This window comes from Dermacentor albipictus, chromosome 4 (genome assembly GCF_038994185.2).
Source record: "Dermacentor albipictus isolate Rhodes 1998 colony chromosome 4, USDA_Dalb.pri_finalv2, whole genome shotgun sequence".
Lineage (NCBI taxonomy): Eukaryota > Metazoa > Arthropoda > Arachnida > Ixodida > Ixodidae > Dermacentor > Dermacentor albipictus.
Window position 1 is genome coordinate 127,457,468 of NC_091824.1, and position 21,250 is coordinate 127,478,717.

The 21,250-nt window shown below is 42.5% G+C and overlaps 2 protein-coding genes across 9 annotated transcripts in view; one reads left to right on the forward strand and one right to left on the reverse strand.

The window, feature by feature from the left end:
• Positions 1 to 21,250, forward strand: part of LOC135899594 (uncharacterized) — a 226,049-nt gene that overhangs the window by 81,402 nt on the left and 123,397 nt on the right. For 3 of the 7 annotated variants that reach the window (XM_070537564.1, XM_070537563.1, XM_070537568.1), the window contains exon 2: positions 12,151 to 12,169. The exons of the other annotated variants lie outside the window; for them this stretch is intronic. In XM_070537564.1, the coding sequence (XP_070393665.1) occupies positions 12,151 to 12,169 (19 nt within the window). The remainder of the gene's footprint in view (positions 1 to 12,150; positions 12,170 to 21,250) is intronic. 7 annotated transcript variants of the gene reach the window in all.
• The window catches only part of LOC135899526 (glycine receptor subunit alpha-2-like), an 82,673-nt gene that overhangs the window by 4,983 nt on the left and 56,440 nt on the right, over positions 1 to 21,250 (reverse strand). For both annotated transcript variants that reach the window (XM_065428806.1, XM_070537562.1), the window contains exons 2-7: positions 13,190 to 13,275; positions 12,276 to 12,343; positions 8,360 to 8,583; positions 4,274 to 4,356; positions 3,702 to 3,836; positions 3,179 to 3,561 (exon numbers count right to left, since the gene is read on the reverse strand). In XM_065428806.1, the coding sequence (XP_065284878.1) occupies positions 3,179 to 3,561; positions 3,702 to 3,836; positions 4,274 to 4,356; positions 8,360 to 8,583; positions 12,276 to 12,343; positions 13,190 to 13,275 (979 nt within the window). The remainder of the gene's footprint in view (positions 1 to 3,178; positions 3,562 to 3,701; positions 3,837 to 4,273; positions 4,357 to 8,359; positions 8,584 to 12,275; positions 12,344 to 13,189; positions 13,276 to 21,250) is intronic.

Consider the following 21,250-nt stretch of genomic DNA (forward strand, 5'->3'; position numbering starts at 1 on the left):
TGAAGTGACTATGGCCGGAGCCTGCATGCTTGAAAGCATGTAATACTCTCTTAGTAAAGAAAGCATCCGTGAAACAACTTAAGCTATGCACATGCAGCTGGCTACGACACTATATCATAGTGTCATTCACCTTTCGCTTGGACTTAACGGTGAGAACTCTAAAGCAAATGTAAAAAGGAAAAAAAATACAATTGCTAATTGTGAGCCTCCTGCTCAATACGGTCTGCTGCGTTTATAGATAAAGTCATCTGAGCGAAAGGACGTAGGCTCACTGGGCTGTGTCTCTTCCGGCGCTCGTCGAAGGAGAAAGCTATAAGCTAGAATGTAGAGACAGGTTCGAAGGCAGTAGCGTTGGCCACTGGAGGATTTGAGAGGAAAGTATTGCGAACTAAAGCGATCTCTGGAAATCACACTTCCACTATCACACATTGACATTTATTGATTCATTGTTCACCGAATTTTACTAGTGACGAAGTGTACCTCTGCGGCTCTATTCTTGATGAAGAAATATTCAAGGACGATCCTTTTCTCGCAGTCGAGAATATGTCTTCTCCCTGTTGTATAAGTAGTTATAACAGCTGTAACAATAAGATATACCATATTTCCTACGTTGTACGTATATGGTATATGTCGTGTAGCTGTTAAGCATTACCTACTGAGCCCCATATCGTACCGGTCATACCAGCAGCTACGTTCAATAGGTTCTGCGCTAATGCAGCGTTTGACACAGGAGTTGTTCAAGGCCAACTCGCCAGACTTCGTCGTGCTGCGGTCGAACCAGTCTCATTCAGCGTCAGAACGACTTACCAGACATGTCACCCTTAACGTGCCCGATATTTGTGATTACATTACGTCGCCATAGTTGCTGTGACAGCTTCAGCAAGTAGAGGGCAAGAGAGGGTATGGCGACACCTTTTCAAGCACCTGTACCTTCAACTACATGCGTGGTACTTGAGCTTTCTCAGTGAAATCGGTGCTGCGCACGTGTCACCACGAGCATTCTTGCCGATATTCAGGGATGCTTAAGTAGTCTCTACCGCAAGTAATTAGTGACGGTGCACTGTAAAAATTGTACCCTTAGGGGTGTTCGCTTGTCATACGGGTGACACCCCTATCTTTAACATCTAAAAATAATACGTTTCAGGGGGAAGATCGAATTTTTGTTGAGAACTAATGATAGAATCTTGCTTGCCAAATTTTCTTTGAAGTAAAAACGATGACAGCTGTGTCAGGCGACATAAAAAGTGCGTTAAGCAATGTTTCATATATATCACTGTGAAAATATCCTGTCGGATATTTCTGTGCGTCCAAGGATGTCAGCATGATTGCATAGTTTTCAGCTACGTCATTTGTAATCGCACGTCTAGTTAGACCTCCGTTGTCGTCCTTTATAAATTTTTGTAAGGCCTTAACGGTAAGGGTGTTACCCGTGTAACAAGCAAACGCCCTTAAGAGGGTAAGCATTTTTACAGTGGGGATGCGGAAGTGCGCTCGGGCTCACTAGAAGGCACAGGGCAACGTGAGATTCTTTCGCAAGTAAACTTTATAAAAAGTGTGAATTGCACGAGCACATGAGTGTTCACTTATTACGTGCAGCAAAATATTCAACAGCAATTATATCGTTTACGCAGTGACAATCTTTGCTCCGCAAACTATTTGATTTCGGGTCGAACTTTTTGCTGGGTAGAAAGCTCCTGTCACAAAGCTGGGACTAGTTTCCAAGTTTTTCCGGTGTCCTTACAGTGTGCAGGGCTTTAGCAATATATTGAATATTTCTCAAACTTCATTAAAAGCATATTATTGCACCACACCCTCTTCTTGACGCTTATATGATGAGTGAGTGACAAATTACCACCTTCAAAACTGCCAATACTAATTTTTGTAAAGAACGCTTTATATCCACTGAAATAGGAAAACAGCACCTATATAGACACTTTACTTTCATTTATAAAAAGGCTATCATGAAGTCAAATGCGTAAAGTTCAATGCCCGCTATATATAAAGCGGACGCTGTAAATCTTGTGCATTTGTGCAGCAGCGGGAGATGGTTTTTATGCGAAGCATATTACGAGAGCTCAACCCAGCTCCTCAGGCGCGGCGGTGTCGCCTTGAAACCACGTGACACCGTGACGTCACGACAGAGGAGAAGTGGCTTTGGCGCAACTCTTGCAAGACGGGCTGGGTGGGAATCGAACCAGGGTCTCCGGAGTGTGGGACGGAGACGCTACCACTGAGCCACGAGTACGATGCTTCAAAGCGGTACAAAAGCGCCTCTAGTGAATGCGGTGTTGCCTTAGAAACGAGCTGTTTCTAAGGCGTGCGTCTCTTGCTCAGGCGCACATTTCGTTGCCGCGCCGAACGCTGCTTTGCTCGACGCTCACCGCGTCCAATGCGGGGCGCGTAGTCGCTGCCCTGTAGCCCATTGTCTTACACCCCTTGGCGGGTCGACGGGAACGCTGTCGCGTTCCACTCTTGAAGGCGAAGCAGTAATGCATGAGTTGTTTCTTCGTCTAGCCGAACCAAATATAGCCAAGCAACAGCAGTTCACCAGGCTAAACAGTGGTTCAACAACTAAAATAAAGACTAGTATGCTTCGCATCCTGGGCTTAACCTTACCTAAGCCACAGCCATTTTTTTTTCTACCGCTCTGAGAATTTCCATAGGTGCTGTTTCTTTTGAAACCTTATCTTTAAAAGTCAGTCAAGTTAACCTAGCACTCGCTTTGTTCTAAAGTATGCTTTACTACTTACGGAGTGTTATCGCTTTCTCACAGGCAGGTGGTGGGCCACATCCTGATATAGCAGATGTTTACTGACCATTATGAATGTTGGAGGAAACGAAATCCTTCATATTGTGGCGTGGTTTAGTCAAATATTGATGCCTCGATTTTATTGACCCGTTTTCCAGCGGGAACAGTGATTGCGTATAAATGCGCTATGACTACCGCAGTTTTCACTCGGTGACTACGAAGCGGCATCAAGACTTCGCTGTCACGTTTCTGTCTACTTCATGCGAGTCAAGCTTTGCAAGCCGAAACCACACCCAAGAGAGAGCCTTAATTTCGGCATTCTAGTGAGCACTGGGGTGTTCTAATGATGGTGAAGTTTCAGCGTCTGATTCGCTTGATAGGACGTAACTATCCACTCCTTGGTCGAAGCGTATGTTGAGCGATACCCACCACAGCCACTTTGCTCTCGGGCATGGCTGCGACCACCGGAGGTGGTGACTTGGCAGTCGCGGGCCGCTTCCTCCACAGGTAGTTGACAAAGGTGAACTCAAGCAGTGCGGCAAACACGAACATGGTGCAGGCGCCCATCCAGACGTCGATTGCCTTGACGTACGAGACGGGCGGTAGGTTCCCTTGTATGCCGGCACCCTTGGATGAGATGGTAAGAAGTGTGGTGACTCCCAATGTGATTCGGGCTGGAATCGCTTCCACGTCGAGCCAGAAGGAGACCCAAGAGATGACCACGATCAAAATGGTGGGCAGATACGATTGGACGAGGTGGTAGCCAATAGAACGCTGTAGGTTGAACTCGGCTTTCAGGCAGCTGTACTCTCCTGCATGTTCGTAAAACAAGTAAAATAAGAATAATGAGCGAACTCATTATTCCCGCGGTGGTAGTGAATGTTCTCAGGTTAAACAGTGAAAGCACATCTCCAACGTCCTCGACGTACAACTGAGAAAATTTCACACGTACCAATGTGGAATGTCTCATTGCACAGGGACGTGTTCACGTTTTGAATTTCAAATTGTGGGAGCTTCATGTTTTCATAGAGGATCACAGGCGATGCCTTAGACCAGTGCAGCTGTAGCTCGTCCGTCGTCTTCGAAACTGCAAAACATCAAGCAGCAAACATCAACAAAACAACTCATTCCGCTTAGCGTTCAAAGCGAATGATTTGTCCATAATTTGCTCGTGCTGGACAACAAAGGCTTAAAGGAAAAAAAATACCACAAGTTCTGCAACACACATCTGCATATTTTTCGAAAAAATTATACTTCTCAAACTTCTATTACCACATTTTGACTATGGTGTCTCAGTGCTAAGTGGCAGATAGACAGACAAATACACTCGTTCTTGTCTGTTTTTTTTTTTCGTGTCTGCTCGGCCATTTTGATTGCGCTGAGTTACAATAGTCAGAGTGAGATACCAACTAGCCCAGCAGTCAGTAATTCTGTTCTCACAACGTCGCAAAACGCCGTTTATATATACTTAAAACAATATGCATTGTAATCTGACTCAAAAGAACGTTCGATTTTAAAACTTACACGAAGCGAGTTCAATGCTGCAAACTTGTGCGTCTAGGGGGTACCGGTAAAGGTCCATCATGCAAGAAAAAGTCAGCTTCAACCTGCATGAAACAAGGTGAATATGTATTAAACAATCAATTGCTTGATCAAGCCTGCCACCTTTTTCAACGGCGTTCAACCACACTGCCGAATTAGCATTCGAGATAACACAAGGGCATTCTCAATGCAGATGGAGATGAGAGACTGGTCATAAGAATTTACTACGAATCTCACTGTTTATCTTTCGCCGCTTACATTCAGAGCATATCAACTTGGATTTCTTATCAAAAATAACGTCGAGCTATATTGAGCTATTACTGCGTTATTCATGTGGTAACTTGTGCAACGACGCAAACAATAAGGAAGATACGACGATAGAAACCGAGTGAAAAGAGTGCAGACTTCCAACTGCTTATTCTACTGTCGATGCTATGCGTTTGTATACATGCGAAGCGCAAGCAGGAAAGGAAGATGAAAAAAGAGAAAGGGGAAGAACAACATGCAGCATGAGTGGCACAAAATAATATCACCAAACTCCTATTCACCAACCATCGAAAAACCTTAGCTCTTTTTTGGTCAATGTAAGTGATTGCATGCTTATACACCCCTCTCATGTAAGAGCATTCTTGATCGTCTCGATGGCTTAAAATCGGAACGCTCCCGTATCCTACTGCAAGCAGGCCTCCATTACAGTGTGACAAACAGCTATGACCGCTGGATACATGACAACAGATTCCACAAAACACTGCTTCAATTTATACACAACACAGGCCTCACAGCAGACATATAATACACATATACGCACCACGAATTATGCCTTAATGGCAAGTCTTTATCGCAATAAAGAAAAAAGAATCTTTCTGACACACTGATCCTTGTGCTCAGAAACAATTCCGCTTCTTTTTTACTTAGGCACGTATGGCTTAGTACGATGACCCGTAGACTTATCACATTTATGGCAGTGTAAGCTAAGCTGGCCCTGATGAGTATGTAAGCATACCATTAATTACATTGACGAAATAAGAGCTATGGCTTTGAGATGGTTGGTGACTAGGAGCATGGTAATATCACCTTGTGCCACTCATGCTGATTGTTGTACTTTTCCTTTGTCCTTTTTTTTTTACCTTTCCTGTTGGCGCTTCGTATGTATACATATGCGTAGCACTGACAGTAGAATAAACAGTTGGAAGTCAGCGCTCTATTCACTCGGTCTCTATCGTCGTTCCTTCCCTATGCTTCGGGCAGTTACATCAGTTGCAATGAAACAGCTAGCCCAGCAAGCAACCATTCATATCGTGTAATTGGACAACTTGAGATTAATAGCACCATGTTACTGAAACATTGGAGTTAATGCATAGAGCATAGCATGGATCGTGGTAGAAATGCCAACCGCTTGCGTAAAATGAGGTCAAAGGGTCTGGCTCTCAGAAGCAGGACGACAGATGCGGCTGACATGGACGTAATTGAAATTCGGCACGGCCGTTCATCACACTGGCCCATCGCTTGCGCAGATGCGTCAACCTCAGGCACACGCAAAGTATCGAGATCCAGCAGTCTGCTTTGTTGCGCCAGAAGAGATACGCCCAGTTCTTCAGAAACTTGTGGGCACAATAGGCCCTTTGAGCAGCGTTTCGTAAAGAACCATGCGTTGACATATGCGCTGCAGTTGCCACACTGCAAAAAAGCGGGTTGTCTCTTCTAATAATAATAATAATAATAATAATAATAATAATAATAATAATAATAATAATAATAATAATAATAATAATAATACAGACTGCCTTCTCTGTTTGATCCCATTGATTCTACTGAACAGGTTGGGTTCACCGCTCCCCGTTTATTTTTTTCTCTGTCGATTAGCGTCCTCAAAGATTCTAGCATAGTGAGCCGGTTATAACGCGGAACGTTGTTGTGATAATGCACTATAAACTGTCAGAGTTAAAAGTGAAGAAAAATCTTCGCCCTGTACTTGCAAATAGTGTGCTGCTCATTTCAAGAAACCTGCGCAGCACTGTTGATTGGTTAGTCGATAACTTAAAATGCTCCCACTTTAGAAGGCCACCGCCACTTTCATATTTTATCAGTATTATTATATTTCAATTTGACAGTTCTGACGCAGACATAATTCTAACGAATGAGCTAAGGGCAAGTGTGACGCCTTTACAAAGCATACCTTGTAATTTATCACAAAAGCGACATCGTCAAGCAGTTTACATTGTCATTCAGTTAATGAGTGCCGTCTTAAAGATGGACAATGGTTTAATTAACATTTCGCTCAAAATACAATGCCACTTTCAGATTCGATTGCGGATGACGAAGTGGCCAGTGCTGTTGATCACCTCTGTCCGTATTATTATGGTCTTTTGAAGGCAATGCAGAATTTTTTCGTCTAGGCAATGTGCTCGTATGACTAAATAGTGCGCGCCGGATATTTATGATAACACGCACAGCACGAGTATAAACTGAAGCAGTGATTATACCATCACAGCCGTACTAGTAAACACATGTTTACAAACGCTCTGTCTTGTGTACATCGCACATTTTAACTTAAAATGAACAAATGTTGAAGCCATCCGCAGAACTTTATAATGAAGGAACTTCTAGCAAGGGCTGTGTGTCGCTAAAATATAACAAGGTTGCAGCACCAAGAACTAAAGCTATCTGGAGGCACAGTTAATACGTTGGAAAGTTTCTCGTTTTTTGATTAGCCACAAAGGAAAAATGATGAACCAGTTGACTAAAGCGGAATTTTAGCTCGTCCTGGCATTGTAATTATTAGTTTAATTTCTTGTTGTTCTAGAGCTTCATCATCAGAAACCACTTTGCCACACCACCACTATCTCTCGGATCGGACATTTAGCATGACAGGTAAGCAACAAATACAAGTGCAGGGGAAAAAAAAACATGGGGTTCTGCGAGCGAAAATCACAATCTAATTAGGATGTGGTTGATACTTGGTGACTCCGGAACAATTTTGACCAACTGGGGCTTTTTAAAATGCGCCTAAATGTCAGTACAGCAGTTTTTTTTTTAATTCCTCTTCATCCAAATGCGGCCGTCGTGATCGGGATCGAACCAGTAACCTCAAGGTTAGCAATGCAACGTCATAGCCACAAGTTGCCGCCGCGGGTAAATGTAGAAAAAGAAACCTTACAAAATCCAGTAGTGATATTTTCTCTTTCATTTATTCACACATAACCTCAGGTACAGCCTTACACCTCCAAAAGCGGGCTTACCTACCTACGATCATATTAATAAGGAAGATTAGGTTGAGGTCATCTTAGAACTAGAATAGGCACAGCTTATAAGAAGGTCTCGTTAGGAAAAATAATTATCGACGTTTTTTTTTTTTCACTCTAGCAAGCAGCATGTTATATTGGCTTCGTCATCAACTCCTCTCAAACAAGCCGCCTTTGTGGCAAGACTGCAAAATCACAAGGCGTTTCTTCATTTATTGTGGTGCAGCAAATTTCAATATTTGTGCCAAAACGAGCATTTTATTTGTGTCGTGTGAGCTTGTTCCCTTAATTATGCTCAAGAAAGCAACTGTAGTATGAAGTAAGAAATAAGGTTCATCCAATATCTTATTTAGAGAAGCACTTATACTTAGCTTTTGCTGAACAAGATCTCTCCACCGATCTGGTGAACTTTTTCATAGTTAAAGTCTGCAATACACGTTAAATTACAAAGTAAGAATACAAAAGTTGAATAATTGTTATCTCTACAAAATGTTCAATAGGCCTGAGCAGCACTGCTGCACTCTCGTGCACCTATCTGGAATTTGTTCTATTATTTCTTATTCTGTTTCTAAGCTCAGCTTATTCTTTAAGAATCTCACACGCCACTTGATATACAATTTTTCAGGCGTAAGAGCTCGAATTAGAACCTTCGTAAGTGGGTGCTGTTTCTTTCTTGAACCTATTATGCCATACCATAAGAATTTCCAGAGATTTAACAGGCCATGTACAAAATTCTGAGTGTTTATGTGATACTGAGTCATACTTGGCAACACTATAGTTTATTAGTTGTTCATTTTACTCCATGCGTTCGTTCTCCAGCCCTCACCTGAGCATGTAGAGAATGTCCCCCGTAGGACTGATGCGTACTAGGACGTTGGGCACCGTCACGTACTGGAACTCCGCATGCTTTGCATTGGCAAAAAATACTTCGGGTTTCCATATACGTTGCACCAGTTTGGGATCGTTCAGGTCGAGGGGTCCACTAATGCCGCTCATCTCAAAGCGGTCATCATGCCATCGTTGTCGCAGGTAGAGGTCCACTTCGTAATCCTGTAGTGAACAAAATATAATTCGTTTTATGTTGTTTCCGTTGTAATTTCAAAATACACTTGAACATTGCTTTCACGTGCATAAATTTACGGGGACAAAGAAGTGTTACAGACAATATACTAACGTGCAGCTAGATGTACATTCTTATATTGTGGGCTATGTTGTACAGCGGTGGGCTCTATTCTTTGGTCTTTCTCTCATAACTTTTTTGAACGTTTTTTTTACACTAACTACATTATGCTTTCGTTCGGATTTGTGAACTCGGCTTCTGAACTTTTGGCTTATGTGTCACAACTTGCAAACTAGTTCAAACGCGTTGCGTTTTGGGCGAGTTGGTTCTAGACGGCTCTTAAGAGATTTTTGCATGCGCAAAGACAGGACGTCGAACGAAGAAAGGACATACAGCATCCTGTCTTTGTGCGCGCAAAGTCTCTTAAGAACCATGTGAACTAGTTTCGAGAATTCGGCCTTGAGAGTGCTTGTTGCATATAGGTGGCTTTGTACTTAACAAGCGGTTTATTTCTTTGCCGCCTGTCGGGGCAGAGGAGTAGCCAGGCATCTTTTCAAAACCCCTACATCTTCTCATATACATTTATTTCTTTTAAAGCGCTTCAAACATGTGAGAGCACGGTAATAATTTTAGAAACAGTGTATATTGATTTAATACGTGATCGCTACCTGATGCATCTTCAAACACTCGAGTTTTTAATCATAAACGGCAAAGATAAGAATAGAACAAATACGAAAGTGCGTGCCCGTGTTTAAACAAGCGCCAATATTTAATCATGAGAAGTCATGGGCAACGCCAGCTTCTTTCAGAAAACATTTCGTGGATTCGTGTAGAGCCTTACGGCCCTCAAATAGCCTTACTAATATCGCGACAATCAAACACCGTCTTTCGACGATAATCAGGTAACCATTCAACACACGCACAAAAATTTGCTCTCTCAAAGTGCGGAGATTCAGAGTTCGGCGCTTTCTACACGGGGAAACAAGCTTAACGGCTCGAACATCACCTCTAAACATAGGTAACCAGTATTACTTTGTTGCAGTAAAAAAACGCTGTACTGATGACGATGTCTAATAAGAAAAAACGCAGCAATTTCGCCTTTACTGCTAGAAGAGAAGTGCCCTATACAGAAAACCTTACTTACAAAAAAACACGACACGGCGGACAAGCGCAACTGCGCTATGAAGAAGACAAAAACAACGCTGGGTTATTGCATCCGCCGTCCAGTAGTGCGACGGGGACTGCTCCTTTTAGATTACCCATATTATTGTTGATACATTTCCCAGGCCGGAGTTTCATTTCTGTGGCAAATGGAGCCTAACGATTCTACATCGGTTATGTGCTTTTCATATTTCATTTTTACATTTACTCCCGCTTACGGAGAGACCGATGCCCACCAGTCATTCATTTGTTCTTTTTAAGTACACTTATCAGTTTAAAGAAGCTTACCCTGTGCTAGCACATCGGCGGATAGATATAGTATCCCATATAGACGACTTACGACTAACGTAAGTAAACCGTAATTTGCAAACGTAGTAGCATAAGTAATCCCTCATATTGTAGTCGTAAAGGTCGGTGTTGTTCTCGAATATGGTGTCACTCCTTCCCGCTTGCAAAAAAAAGGAAAAAAAGGTTGATCTAATCTTGTCACCGCTTAAAGCATTATTATGGCCTGCAACAGGCACGAATGTTCAAAAGCCTTCCATCCGTAGCTCACAAAATAGTGCAGCTTACCGGCCAATCAAAGTTTATCTATAAGAAGTTCGAGTCAGCTAGACTGATAGGGTCCTAAACAAATAAAAACACTTCTTCGACATTCCAGTAGTAGAAAAACTTCCTCTTGTCAGAAGCCGAGAGAGAAGTATTGTTGCTGCAGCCACTTTACAAAGCATTGCCCATCAAGAAAGTACAACCTCACTTCTGAAGCATTTTTCTTGCCATATTTTCTTTTTAAAAGGACACTAAAGCGAAACAATAAATCAGTTTAGACTAATGAAGCATTGTTTGAGAACCCTGCAGGCAGTCATTTAAAAAAAAACAGTTTGATTATTAGATGAGAAAATGAAGGTCCAAGTATGAGTATTTGAATTTCGCGCCGAAAACCCAGCGCCAGTACGTCAGCGTGACGTCAAGGATTCGAAAGTATGTTTTCGCATTTGGGCCGCGTTGGCTGAATAAAAGTTCCCGAAACTTGCCATGTTTAAAATTTGGTTCCTTTAGAACACAATGTAGTCAATCTGTACCGCTATATATAATTAGTAGGCCCTAGAAGATGCCATCAAAATCCAAGACGTCATAGCACCCAAGTGCGGGACCTTAAGTAGGCGTTGCCACCCGTATTTCGTTCTTGCGCTTTTTCTGGCTTACCAAACGTCTTATCGTTATAAGAGGGGTGTTTTTGGTGTTATGAAACGGTAATTTACTGATGCAGAAGAAATCATTTTTCACTTTAGTGTACCTTTAAGTACTCGTCTCAACAACGGTTCGTAATAAAATTAAACAGAGGTTCGGTTCTGAACATTCGAAGCATGGAAATTGAAGAAAATAGCATCCGTATAGCATCACTTAGGCGCAACGCGTGAACCATGCGAAACAATTATTGATCAATAGCCCCAGTATGCCCTTACGAGTTATACATATGTAAATCACGGCACTGCCAGATTCCAAAGTAATGCATGAATATCACAGACGCGTTCTAGAAGAAAAAGAAGTAGGCACCGATGCGTACATAAGTAATTTTCTTTTCAACAAAAATTTCTTGTTTTCATTTCTTATGCCATGTTGTTTGTTCAGCTTACGTTATACACGCATACCCCAAGATAGCAACGTCTAGCGGCTTTACTAGATGAGAACAACTTTGTTTTTAACTAAATGTGTGGCACAGTAAGATACTTTTTATACGAGATTCTTTTTTTTAGTAACTATTCGCTTTGGATAACAACACCACAAAGACAGACGACGCCTGACTCAACTCTCGCACAGTTATTACTCAGCCGAAATAAACAAATGAACATCTGGTATGGTTTTACGCATACTAACCGCCTGCCAAGCGCTCGGGGATCGGCCTGTCATCCAGTCTAACGGCCTCTTAAACAGCGGTGCATCCGCTACATTTTATCCTCCTGACCGCGAACTGCGGGCGCACATTTATTTCACTCATTGCACCATTCCACGTTCAGGCTGCCTGCCTTATTGCGCAGTAAAAATTTGTTAAGCATTCTCTGCAGCTAACACTCCAGTAATTAACCCTGAACTTTACTATTTTTAATTCTTTTTTATGTTATACTGTTGTACGTGTCTTAGAAGTGACTAGCTAGCGAAGTATGGTTAGGTTAGTGAACAGTGGGTGTTCCGTCGGCGTGCATGGGACGTAATGCGTTCGCATGAACATCATTTACATTTGCAGACACCTTAACAGCGCCGCAATCTTCGTTGTGACTGTGAGAGTACGTGGCTTCTACTTACTAATGTAGATATACGTTGTTTTTCACGTGAGAAGTTTTTCAACATGAACAAAAGAAACGTAATGAAGATTACTATGTTTTTCTTTTATGCAGTGTCCACGGCACAGAGACTGTAAGTGATATTTTGTTCATCTCTTGCTTTTATCATGCCTATAATACTGCTTTATAGTACCTTCGCGCATTTTCCTGCTTTAAAGCGACAGAAAAAACACACATACCATTGTTGCCGGATTGATAGAGCCGAAGCTCCTGATGTAGATTTCGCAAGCGACTTGAGTGGGTCCACCTAATAAAATGAGAGTGAAAGAAATAAACCGCACACAGTCAAGATTTAAGTAATGCAACACTAAGCACGTCTTGTACCGCCTGCGTGCTAAATTTAGGCTGCCTTGTTGCTGCATGGGGTAGGGTGACCTCTCAGGCACAGTTCTAGTTTTCTTACTCGTTATTTATTCATGTCTTTTTGTCTCCGCATCACCGTCATATTTGTTTTCACTTTCTCGCTCTCTACTTGCTCCCTTTCCTACTCCCCCCCCCCCGCGCCAACGCTGAGTAGCAGGCTAAAACATTGTAGTTCAGGCTGAACTTTGAGCCTTTTCATTCCTAATGTCTCTCTCTCTCTCTCTCTCTCTCTCAGGAATATTTAGTGCGTACATCTACCCATATTTAAAAATGCAATGCATGTAAATCTTGTTTAAATAAGCTCCAAAACAGCAGCACAACCCCAACAGCAACAACCCGGCCATCTAACACGTAAATAATTTAGGTAATGTAACACTAACCCCCGTATTCATTCAGAAATGCATCTTAACTTGGAGCCCATGCTTGATTTAAGTGACACCTGTCATGAACGCACCAAAAGAAACGCAGTGAGCGTCTTGGGCGCGCTCGCACCCGGCGTCATTTATATCAAGTCAAGCATGAGCTTCAAGTTAAGGCACATTTTTGAATACGGGGCTAAGTGCGACGAGAACAGCCTACGCGCTTGGCAAGCTTAGCCCGGCTTGTTGGTGCATACGGTGGTTTAGTGGCTGAGCCAGTCATCGCGCTTCAATTCTTGTCCTTGTATTTCAACTGTGTTTTATTCAACTCCAAAACAACAAACAACTACTACTGCTGCTGCAAAACTCACTCATGTGCCCCGTTGGCAACGCCCTTCTGTCATATTTGCTCAAGAGTTTGTCCAACTTGTCCAAATCGCCGACAGTTCCATGTCTCCTGCGAAACACAAAAAACGCAGGAATAAAATCAATACTTGCGTAATGTCACACTCAATACGGCAACAGCATGGTTCACGAGAAAAAAACGAGCACGTCCGGAACTTATCCACAAGAATTATCGTGCCGCGCTATTCTGGAGCTTTAACCAAGTCGATATATGCCAATTAGTCCCTGCCGCGAGATGATAAGCCCCAGAATCTGTCTTCCTAAATCCCGCACTTAAGCGGCTCCAAGAGAGCACGGTGAGAGTAGCCACATACCGAGGCTTCTCTGTGAGATGCGTAGTCGTGTAGATTTGAAACCCAGCCACACAACAAAAAATAATTACCACCGCATTTTGCTCTAACGGTGGCCTTTCTACAGTTTGACTACTGCCTATCTGCAATGGCTCCAGACCACATTATTTTTGTGTAGTGCGTTACATTGCATTAAATCAGGCTTAAAAGAATGGTTAACTGAGCTCGCAAAGTTTACTGAGGAGGTAAGCTTTATAAGCAAATTATCTTCACCTACACAGTTCAATACAGCCCTAAACAGTTCTAATGGCTCGACTTAGAAATGTGCGCCGTTAGTACGCGGTCCTGATCCTAATGACTGATTGCTAAATGCGCGAAATTGGGAAGCAGGATACCACACAGAAAGAGACACTTGGAAAGAACTGCACACGTTATTTTCGTGTGTCTCTTCTCGTGCGGTGTTCTATCTCCAAATTTTGCGCATTTAGCAATCAGTCATTAGAATGAACCAACTACCCACTCAAGGCATTCTAATATTATCTGATCCTAAAGTGGGCGCCAATAGACGAATTGCACCATATATAGCAATCATGTTCTCTTGTGGCTGCGAATAATGTGTTGCGTGAATGATCTCGTCAACAATTTCGCTGACTCTTTCTCCCATCAAGACACCCAATTCTGAACCATTATCCCCAGTACTGATGCAAACATACCGAGTGACAAAGGCCAAGTCCACATAAAAATTTAGGAGGGCGAAACAAAAGCAATGAGCAGACGAAAGAGCTCGCAGTTCATCAAAGCTGTATTTAAAGAAGTCAAGACAAGACAAGAGGATAGGGGCAAGCGGTGAACATACATGCAGGAATATAATAATATTTAACCTTATCTAAAAGGCCTCTCCGTTATAACGCCACCATTATCTTCTTTCTGATAAAATTTGAGGTAATCCTCTATATTCTCGCCCGTCTCCAAACAGTTGTGCCCATGCACCTTTCTTCTTATACATGCATTCCATGAATACATCTTACAATTTGAAGATACTAACGTCGTGCTCTTAAACCCTTCTGTCGCAACAACGTGTCAGCAGCTTGCAAAAGCTGGTTCTCTATATACAGAAAGCAGTCGTTGGTCTATAGGCCTAATGCCATAGACCTCAATGGCATTCCTTTATAAACACCTACTCCTCACATTCCTAATAAGAAATAACTCTTCAGTGCAGCCACTGCAAGCTTTCAGCATTACATATAAGTTATTTTTATTTTGTTATTCAATTCTATCCAGTGCTTGGGGATCTTCCCGTTTGATTTACAGACAAAACAGCCAGAACGATTGCCGGAATTCAGTATTATGTGATAAAGTTTTGCAGTGCATCATCAAGTCATGTTTTCTGCCACCGAGACATTGCAGTCGGGGTGAAAAATGGTGTAGCGTCGATATGCCCACCGGACACCTATAACGAGAGTTCGATAGAGTCCTGCCAGGGTATAGCAAGGTCATGGTTAGCTTGCTTTTCTTTCTTCTTTGGTTTTGTTTTCTTTATTTTTCGCTGTATGGACAACAGGATCCGGGAGATGCATATCCGCAGCAAACGACAAAGAAACGTATCAGACCTTACTGCGAAGATGATGGAGGCAATTCAGGGCGGGAATCTGCCACCACGGGTTGTTTATCGCCAGCTTTTGTGGATTGTTACCGGCTGTTTTTCGAGTGAGGCGCCAGCGCATTGTCACCAGTGTGGTCCGAAAAAGCTATCGGTGGTCCTGGTAGGATCATTTGTACTAGGAGCCCTGCAATCATAACGTTGCATCCGACGACGCCAGTTTGTTTGTCAAATTCATTTCTTTGCCGTCTACCCCCCTTTGCTGCTAGCACAGTGCACGAAATGCTACGCAATGCCATTTGCGAAGCCCTGGAACTGTAACGGTCATGCGGTACGTGATCTGTCAGAGAATTTGACGAGTTCGCTCCTATGTATCACTAAAACAATACTCTTACTTTGGTGTGTGAAAAAGCTGTAAGTAAAGAAGTGGCGTCTGAAAATATGCGTGAGCATGATGTACATCGTTTAATTATCTTCTATAGAACTGCATTTGCACACATCTTAAGCACAAGCTGTCGTTCAGGTCAGACATCATTACTTATACTATTACTATTACATGGCATAAAGCTCAAATCATGTGCAAACAAAGAATACCAGAACAATCCATACAGTATTACTCCCGCGCATTAAAATAGCGCCTTGTATATTATTCGATAAGAATTGCGTATACACTTCTATGTTAAGGTGCGATGACTGTACTAAACAGCTACGCCGTCCTCCTTGGTATGGTGAAAATGGTGGGTACTTTATAAACATAGCTGAAACACGAATATAGGTCAACCCCTGTATATTAAATTCGTTTATAAATAAATTGCAATTCGAACATAGGCCGACCCATATCTTTGTAGAGATACAAAAATCTTTGAACGTGACGTGCATTTCTTTACCATAAGTTCAGAAACTTGGCTTGCTTCAGTCACACTTCTCGTTGCCTCAGTGATCCAAAGATGAGTTTCTTCAGCGGTGTGGTGTGACTGTAAGAGCACCAGGTGATGTTGTTCTGGAACCTCATTTCGATAGCTTATAGTATAGATATAGATAGTTATAGTATAGGTATAGATAGTTATTGACAGTATACCTAAAGTGGTGCACGATAACAGTATGCGAAAAAATGTCGCATTCAACTGGTTACTGACTTACTGTACTTACGTTTCAAGTTTCCAATTCCAAATTGTTTCCCCTTCCTTTTGTTTTCTTTTGTTTTTGTTTTGCTTAACTCAGCAGTGCAAATTCTGGAAGTGCTAATCAAAATGTTTTATCCAGTAGGCCCTTCCACTGGCCATCTCCTTCGTAACTTGCCTCGACGCCATAATTGCACTTTTTTTTTCGCTCTGGCGGCCTGCCTTTACACATAACATCCCATACACTTGCAGCACAAGCAGTTGATGTACTAAAGCATCTCCAGGAAGCAGCTGTTCGATACTGCTGAGCAAAGCAAAACAATGCTTTCGTGTTCTGAGACATTTGTGGAATGCCAGGTGGTCGCGTGGGAAGCAGAAATTGCTATCGACCTAGAGTATCGTAATCATAGCAGCCAAAGCGGCGGAAGAGAATGCAGAGGGAGAAAGAAAAATTTCCTTTCTGTTCAGTAGCGGCACTTCGGCTACTTCTTTCCCATTTTGAAGTTCCTTGGCGTCAGGTGACGAAATGAAAAATAATTTATCTCGACGAAATTTCTGCCATGCTGACGTGAGGTTTGGTAAACCGACATTCCGTTTCCGTCTGTGCCACCACAAAAATTTTACAAGGTCCTGAGAACGGCTACCACATAAAAGCCAAAAGGAAATGTGAGCAGCGTTCCGAACCTCAGCGATGTCTTCTGAAAAACTCAGTGCATACCAGTTTGCCATGCAATGGAAGACAGTCTACTAACTTCACTATCAGCGCACGAGAAACGTCGTCACTCAAAACTCGAATACAACATTCCGGTTGCTGTCGTTTTTCTTTTATTTTTTGCATCCAAACTTGCAAGGGAAATAAAGTTGTGCAGAGACCATCGACAATGAATGTTTATGCAAGCGCTTATAGAAAACTATTCGCTTTAGGAAAGCAGTGGGGCGCTTAAGGCGAACATTAGTTGTTGTGGGGATACACATGTAGCGTTTCTTGTTTCGTAGAGAACGCATCCGTTAACCAGCACATCTAAAGCGGAAGCATGCGTGGCTATGCATATAGGCCGAACTCTCAGAACATATACTCATTACAACAGCACAATATCAATTCCTGTGTTTATTTTCTCGCCTCACTAGCTTGCCGGCCACTCTCCGATTAGCGAGATATAGGCAATAATGCATACGCTTGGGGGAACTGCTTTATGCGTGTGCATGAGGAGATTGAATGAAAATATTAATATAGAACAACAACGAGGAGAAGTGCGACAACCCCAGTTCTGTACTGCAACAAAAGTACTGTCCTGATCAATTGACCATACTTCTCTACTAGGCACGCCCTCTGAACGATGTATCGAACGTGATATCGAGCGTCGGTGGTCGCGTTCTTATGAGAGCGTGCCATAAATGCTCGAGCACAAAGCTGTGGGTGTCATCAGGAACCCCAGGTGCACAAAGTTAATCCGAGGCCTCCTAAATGCAGCGAATCTCATAGCATGAGCTTGGCTTTGGTTTCTCAAGCCCAAAGAATCACTAGATCTTCTACCCGCTATTTCTTATTTATGCAGAAAACTTTCTATTTAAAAGAAACTTTCAAATCTACGCCCCTGCCGTCCGTGCAGATATGCTACGTGGATAGGCGGACATTAGGAGCCAAAAAGAAGTCCACGATAATTTCGCTAAGTAACAAAATGTCCTAATTAACGTCTTATTAATTATTTTTTTACTTATTCAATTATCGTCACATGTAATTGCTAAAATGAATCAGGAATCGTGAGAATAGTGCCATTTTAGAGGTATGCGACCTTCAAATGTGTTACAGAACACACTGGCCTTGCAGTTAATAGTTACTCAGAAAACTGTTTATGAGGCTACGTTCACACTTGGGCTCGGAGCAGGTGGAAGCGGAAAAAACTTGACAAAATCCGCCCGCCTTTGCGGGAAAACGGGTGAAAAACCAGGCGGCGGAAAAATCCGTCTCGGACCGATTTTTTCGCCGCCTGGTTTTGTTTTGTCAAGTTTTGGTTTGCCGTGAAAAAAATCGGTCTCGGACCAATTTTTTCCATGGCAAACCAAAACTTGACAACTCGTGGCGAAAAAATCGGTCTCGGACCGATTTTTTCGCCACGAAGCGGCCCCGCTCTCCGCTTCACCGGATGCTGCACTAACATGTAAACAACCGGTCGTAAAATTTAACATTTTGCGTTGTTCATTGTTTATTTTTAGGAAAACCAATTAACTCAAACTATCGAAACTACGTCTTGTTTATTTTCCATGCTAGACGAAAGTGAAAAACGATACGCGCAGTTGCGCGAAACTATAGCTTGTAGTAACTGATGGTTCAATGAATGAACGTATGTCTTGAAATAGTGTAATAAACAGCGCCAGCGCGCGGACAAACGTACGCAAACTAGATGGATGTGGACGAAAGCGGCAGGGGTTTCCGCTGCAGTGGCGAAACAAATGTGAACATCTTGTACATTCGCGGAGACGATTTTCCGGCCGCTTTGGCTTTTCCGCCCGCTTGCGGTTTCCCAAGTGTCAACGTAGCCTCAGTTCGGGACGATCTCAGCTGAAGTGCCAAGGCATTTTTTAGGAGATTTTGGAGACGGACATTTTGTAAGGGTTGCTAGCCTTGGGATTTCTGGTTAATAGACAGTGGCTTCGTGCCTCCTCGGCTTCAATTTAGGAGTTACCTCATCTGCCATAAAGTTAATTTTCAGTAACATATATTTGTTCATCTGCAAAAATATCGTCAGAAGCTTTTTTCTTTTCTTTTTCTTTTGTTGTTATTTTTGCTAATGTCTTCTCATAGCCATATAGCCGACCTGTCTGCAAAAACAGCGGAGGCCTAGATATGAGTTTTCCTTCAGTAAAGAATGTTCCACATATAAAAAATACCTGCTATACCACATCTACTCGTCTAAGGGCGTTGTTGTTGTTGTTGTTGTTGTTGTTCAATGCTGAACGGCCCTTACTGATCAAGTTTGGTCTCATTTCTGCGGCCGCGTGCAATACTCCCGATTCCTTTGTGAAAAAAGATTGAACGCTGTTGTTTTCAGAATGCACGCATTCGTCCACGCAAGCACGCCATGCAACTGATGCCTGTCTATAGTCCTCACTACTGTCGCTGTCTCCTCTGCTCGGATTTGGTTCGGAGGCACACTGATCAATACAGCCATCCTCACTGCCGTCCATGGCTTCAGATATGACTGCGACATGAAAGTTTTTCAAAACTATGTCTCAAGAATGCACGTGCCACGCGCCCAGAATCCGAGAGCATGCAAGCGCAAGCTGCGATGCTCTCTTCAGTCTTCGGATTCGTTATTTCACTTTTATTTTTGTATTTTGGGCGTTAAATTTGAGGGGTGGCTCTTACATGAGCGCAGCCCTTAATCCACGATGTAGGGCAATTTGCACCAGTGGTTCCATTCAGCCAGACGCCACGCATCAAGCCGTAGTATGGCGCAGAATGCCGCTCTGAGCTCGCTTCTTCTTTCCTTCTTTTTCAATAAAATCAATAGACCAGGAATTACCAATTTAATTTCGGCATTAGTTCGTAGTATTCATATGTAACAGATTAAGGGAATTACGAATTTAAACCGAAAAAGATACAACACGGTATAAGCGGCAGTAGAAGCAGAGTATCCGTGCCTTCTGCACGAGGCTATCTTTGTGACGACATATAGACAACGTCTTCTCTGTAACAAAATAACTGCCTGCTCCCGTAGTAACACCATCTATGAACGCAAAAAGCCCCACAAGAAATTAACACCCCCCCTCCCCTACCTTCTCTAAAAGAAAAATAAAGAAAGGGAAAAGGTTTTCTGAGCTAAGCGTCAACCAAATCGCTCTCTTTGAAATGTACGGGTTGCCGGTGTGACGGCCACTGCTGAAAATGTGCAAGCTTATAGTTTGCGAGGTGTTGCATCGGAGCGTGAAGTTTCGAATGCGTCGGAATGACAGGAGTTGGAGCGAAGCATCAAAGGATCAAAACAGGTCCTGTATATGCGGGCGCCTTCTCTGTCGTTTCGTGATACAAAGGACAGTGCGCGCGGAAGACAAAACTTGAAAGGACGTCTTCCAGGGGTGCGCATTACCGCTAGCCAACATGGCTCGTCTTTTTATTACCTTCGCCGTCTCCTTTACGAGCAGGCTGCAGAATCTTGCTGCGGTTGTTGCACCACCGGCAACATTTTGCTACTAAGACAAAAATATTCAGGCGAGTCTTGCTGGAGCAGAAAAACGTGATGCTAGTCCTGAAAAAAAAAGAAACTGCAAGGAACCTTTGATGCTGAGTTACGATGGCTATGCGAGTCCGCGCAAGTGTTTGAACGGCCGATTACGAAAGCCTCAAAGAAAGAAACACGGCAGATTTCAACGATTCTTCCGGCTCCCAACTCATATACAGCAGCATTCTGCCACAGTGAAGACGACCATCTTATTTTTTTTTTGGTTTCACGTTTCCTACTCAAACAATTGTGTTCACCTATTACGGGGAACTGGACAAGAATCCAGAAGTTATAGGGCGGATTTTCAGGAGGGAAGAGTGCAGGCGAATAGAAAGTTGCAATTTAAATTAAGAATTTCATAACATGTATGTATGTATGTATGTGTGTATGTATGTATGTATGTATGTATGTATGTATGTATGTATGTATGTATGTATGTATGTATGTATGTATGTATGTATGTATGTATGTATGTATGTATGTATGTATGTATGTATGTATGTATGTATGTATGTATGTATGTATGTATGTATGTCTGCGTGTGTGTGTCTGCGTGTGTGTCTGTGTGTGTGTCTGCGCGTGTGTGTGTGTTGATAGATAGATAGATAGATAGATAGATAGATAGATAGATAGATAGATAGATAGATAGATAGATAGATAGATAGATAGATAGATAGATAGATAGATAGATAGATAGATAGATAGATAGATAGATAGATAGATAGATAGATAGATAGATAGATAGATAGATAGATAGATAGATAGATAGATAGATAGATAGATAGATAGATAGATA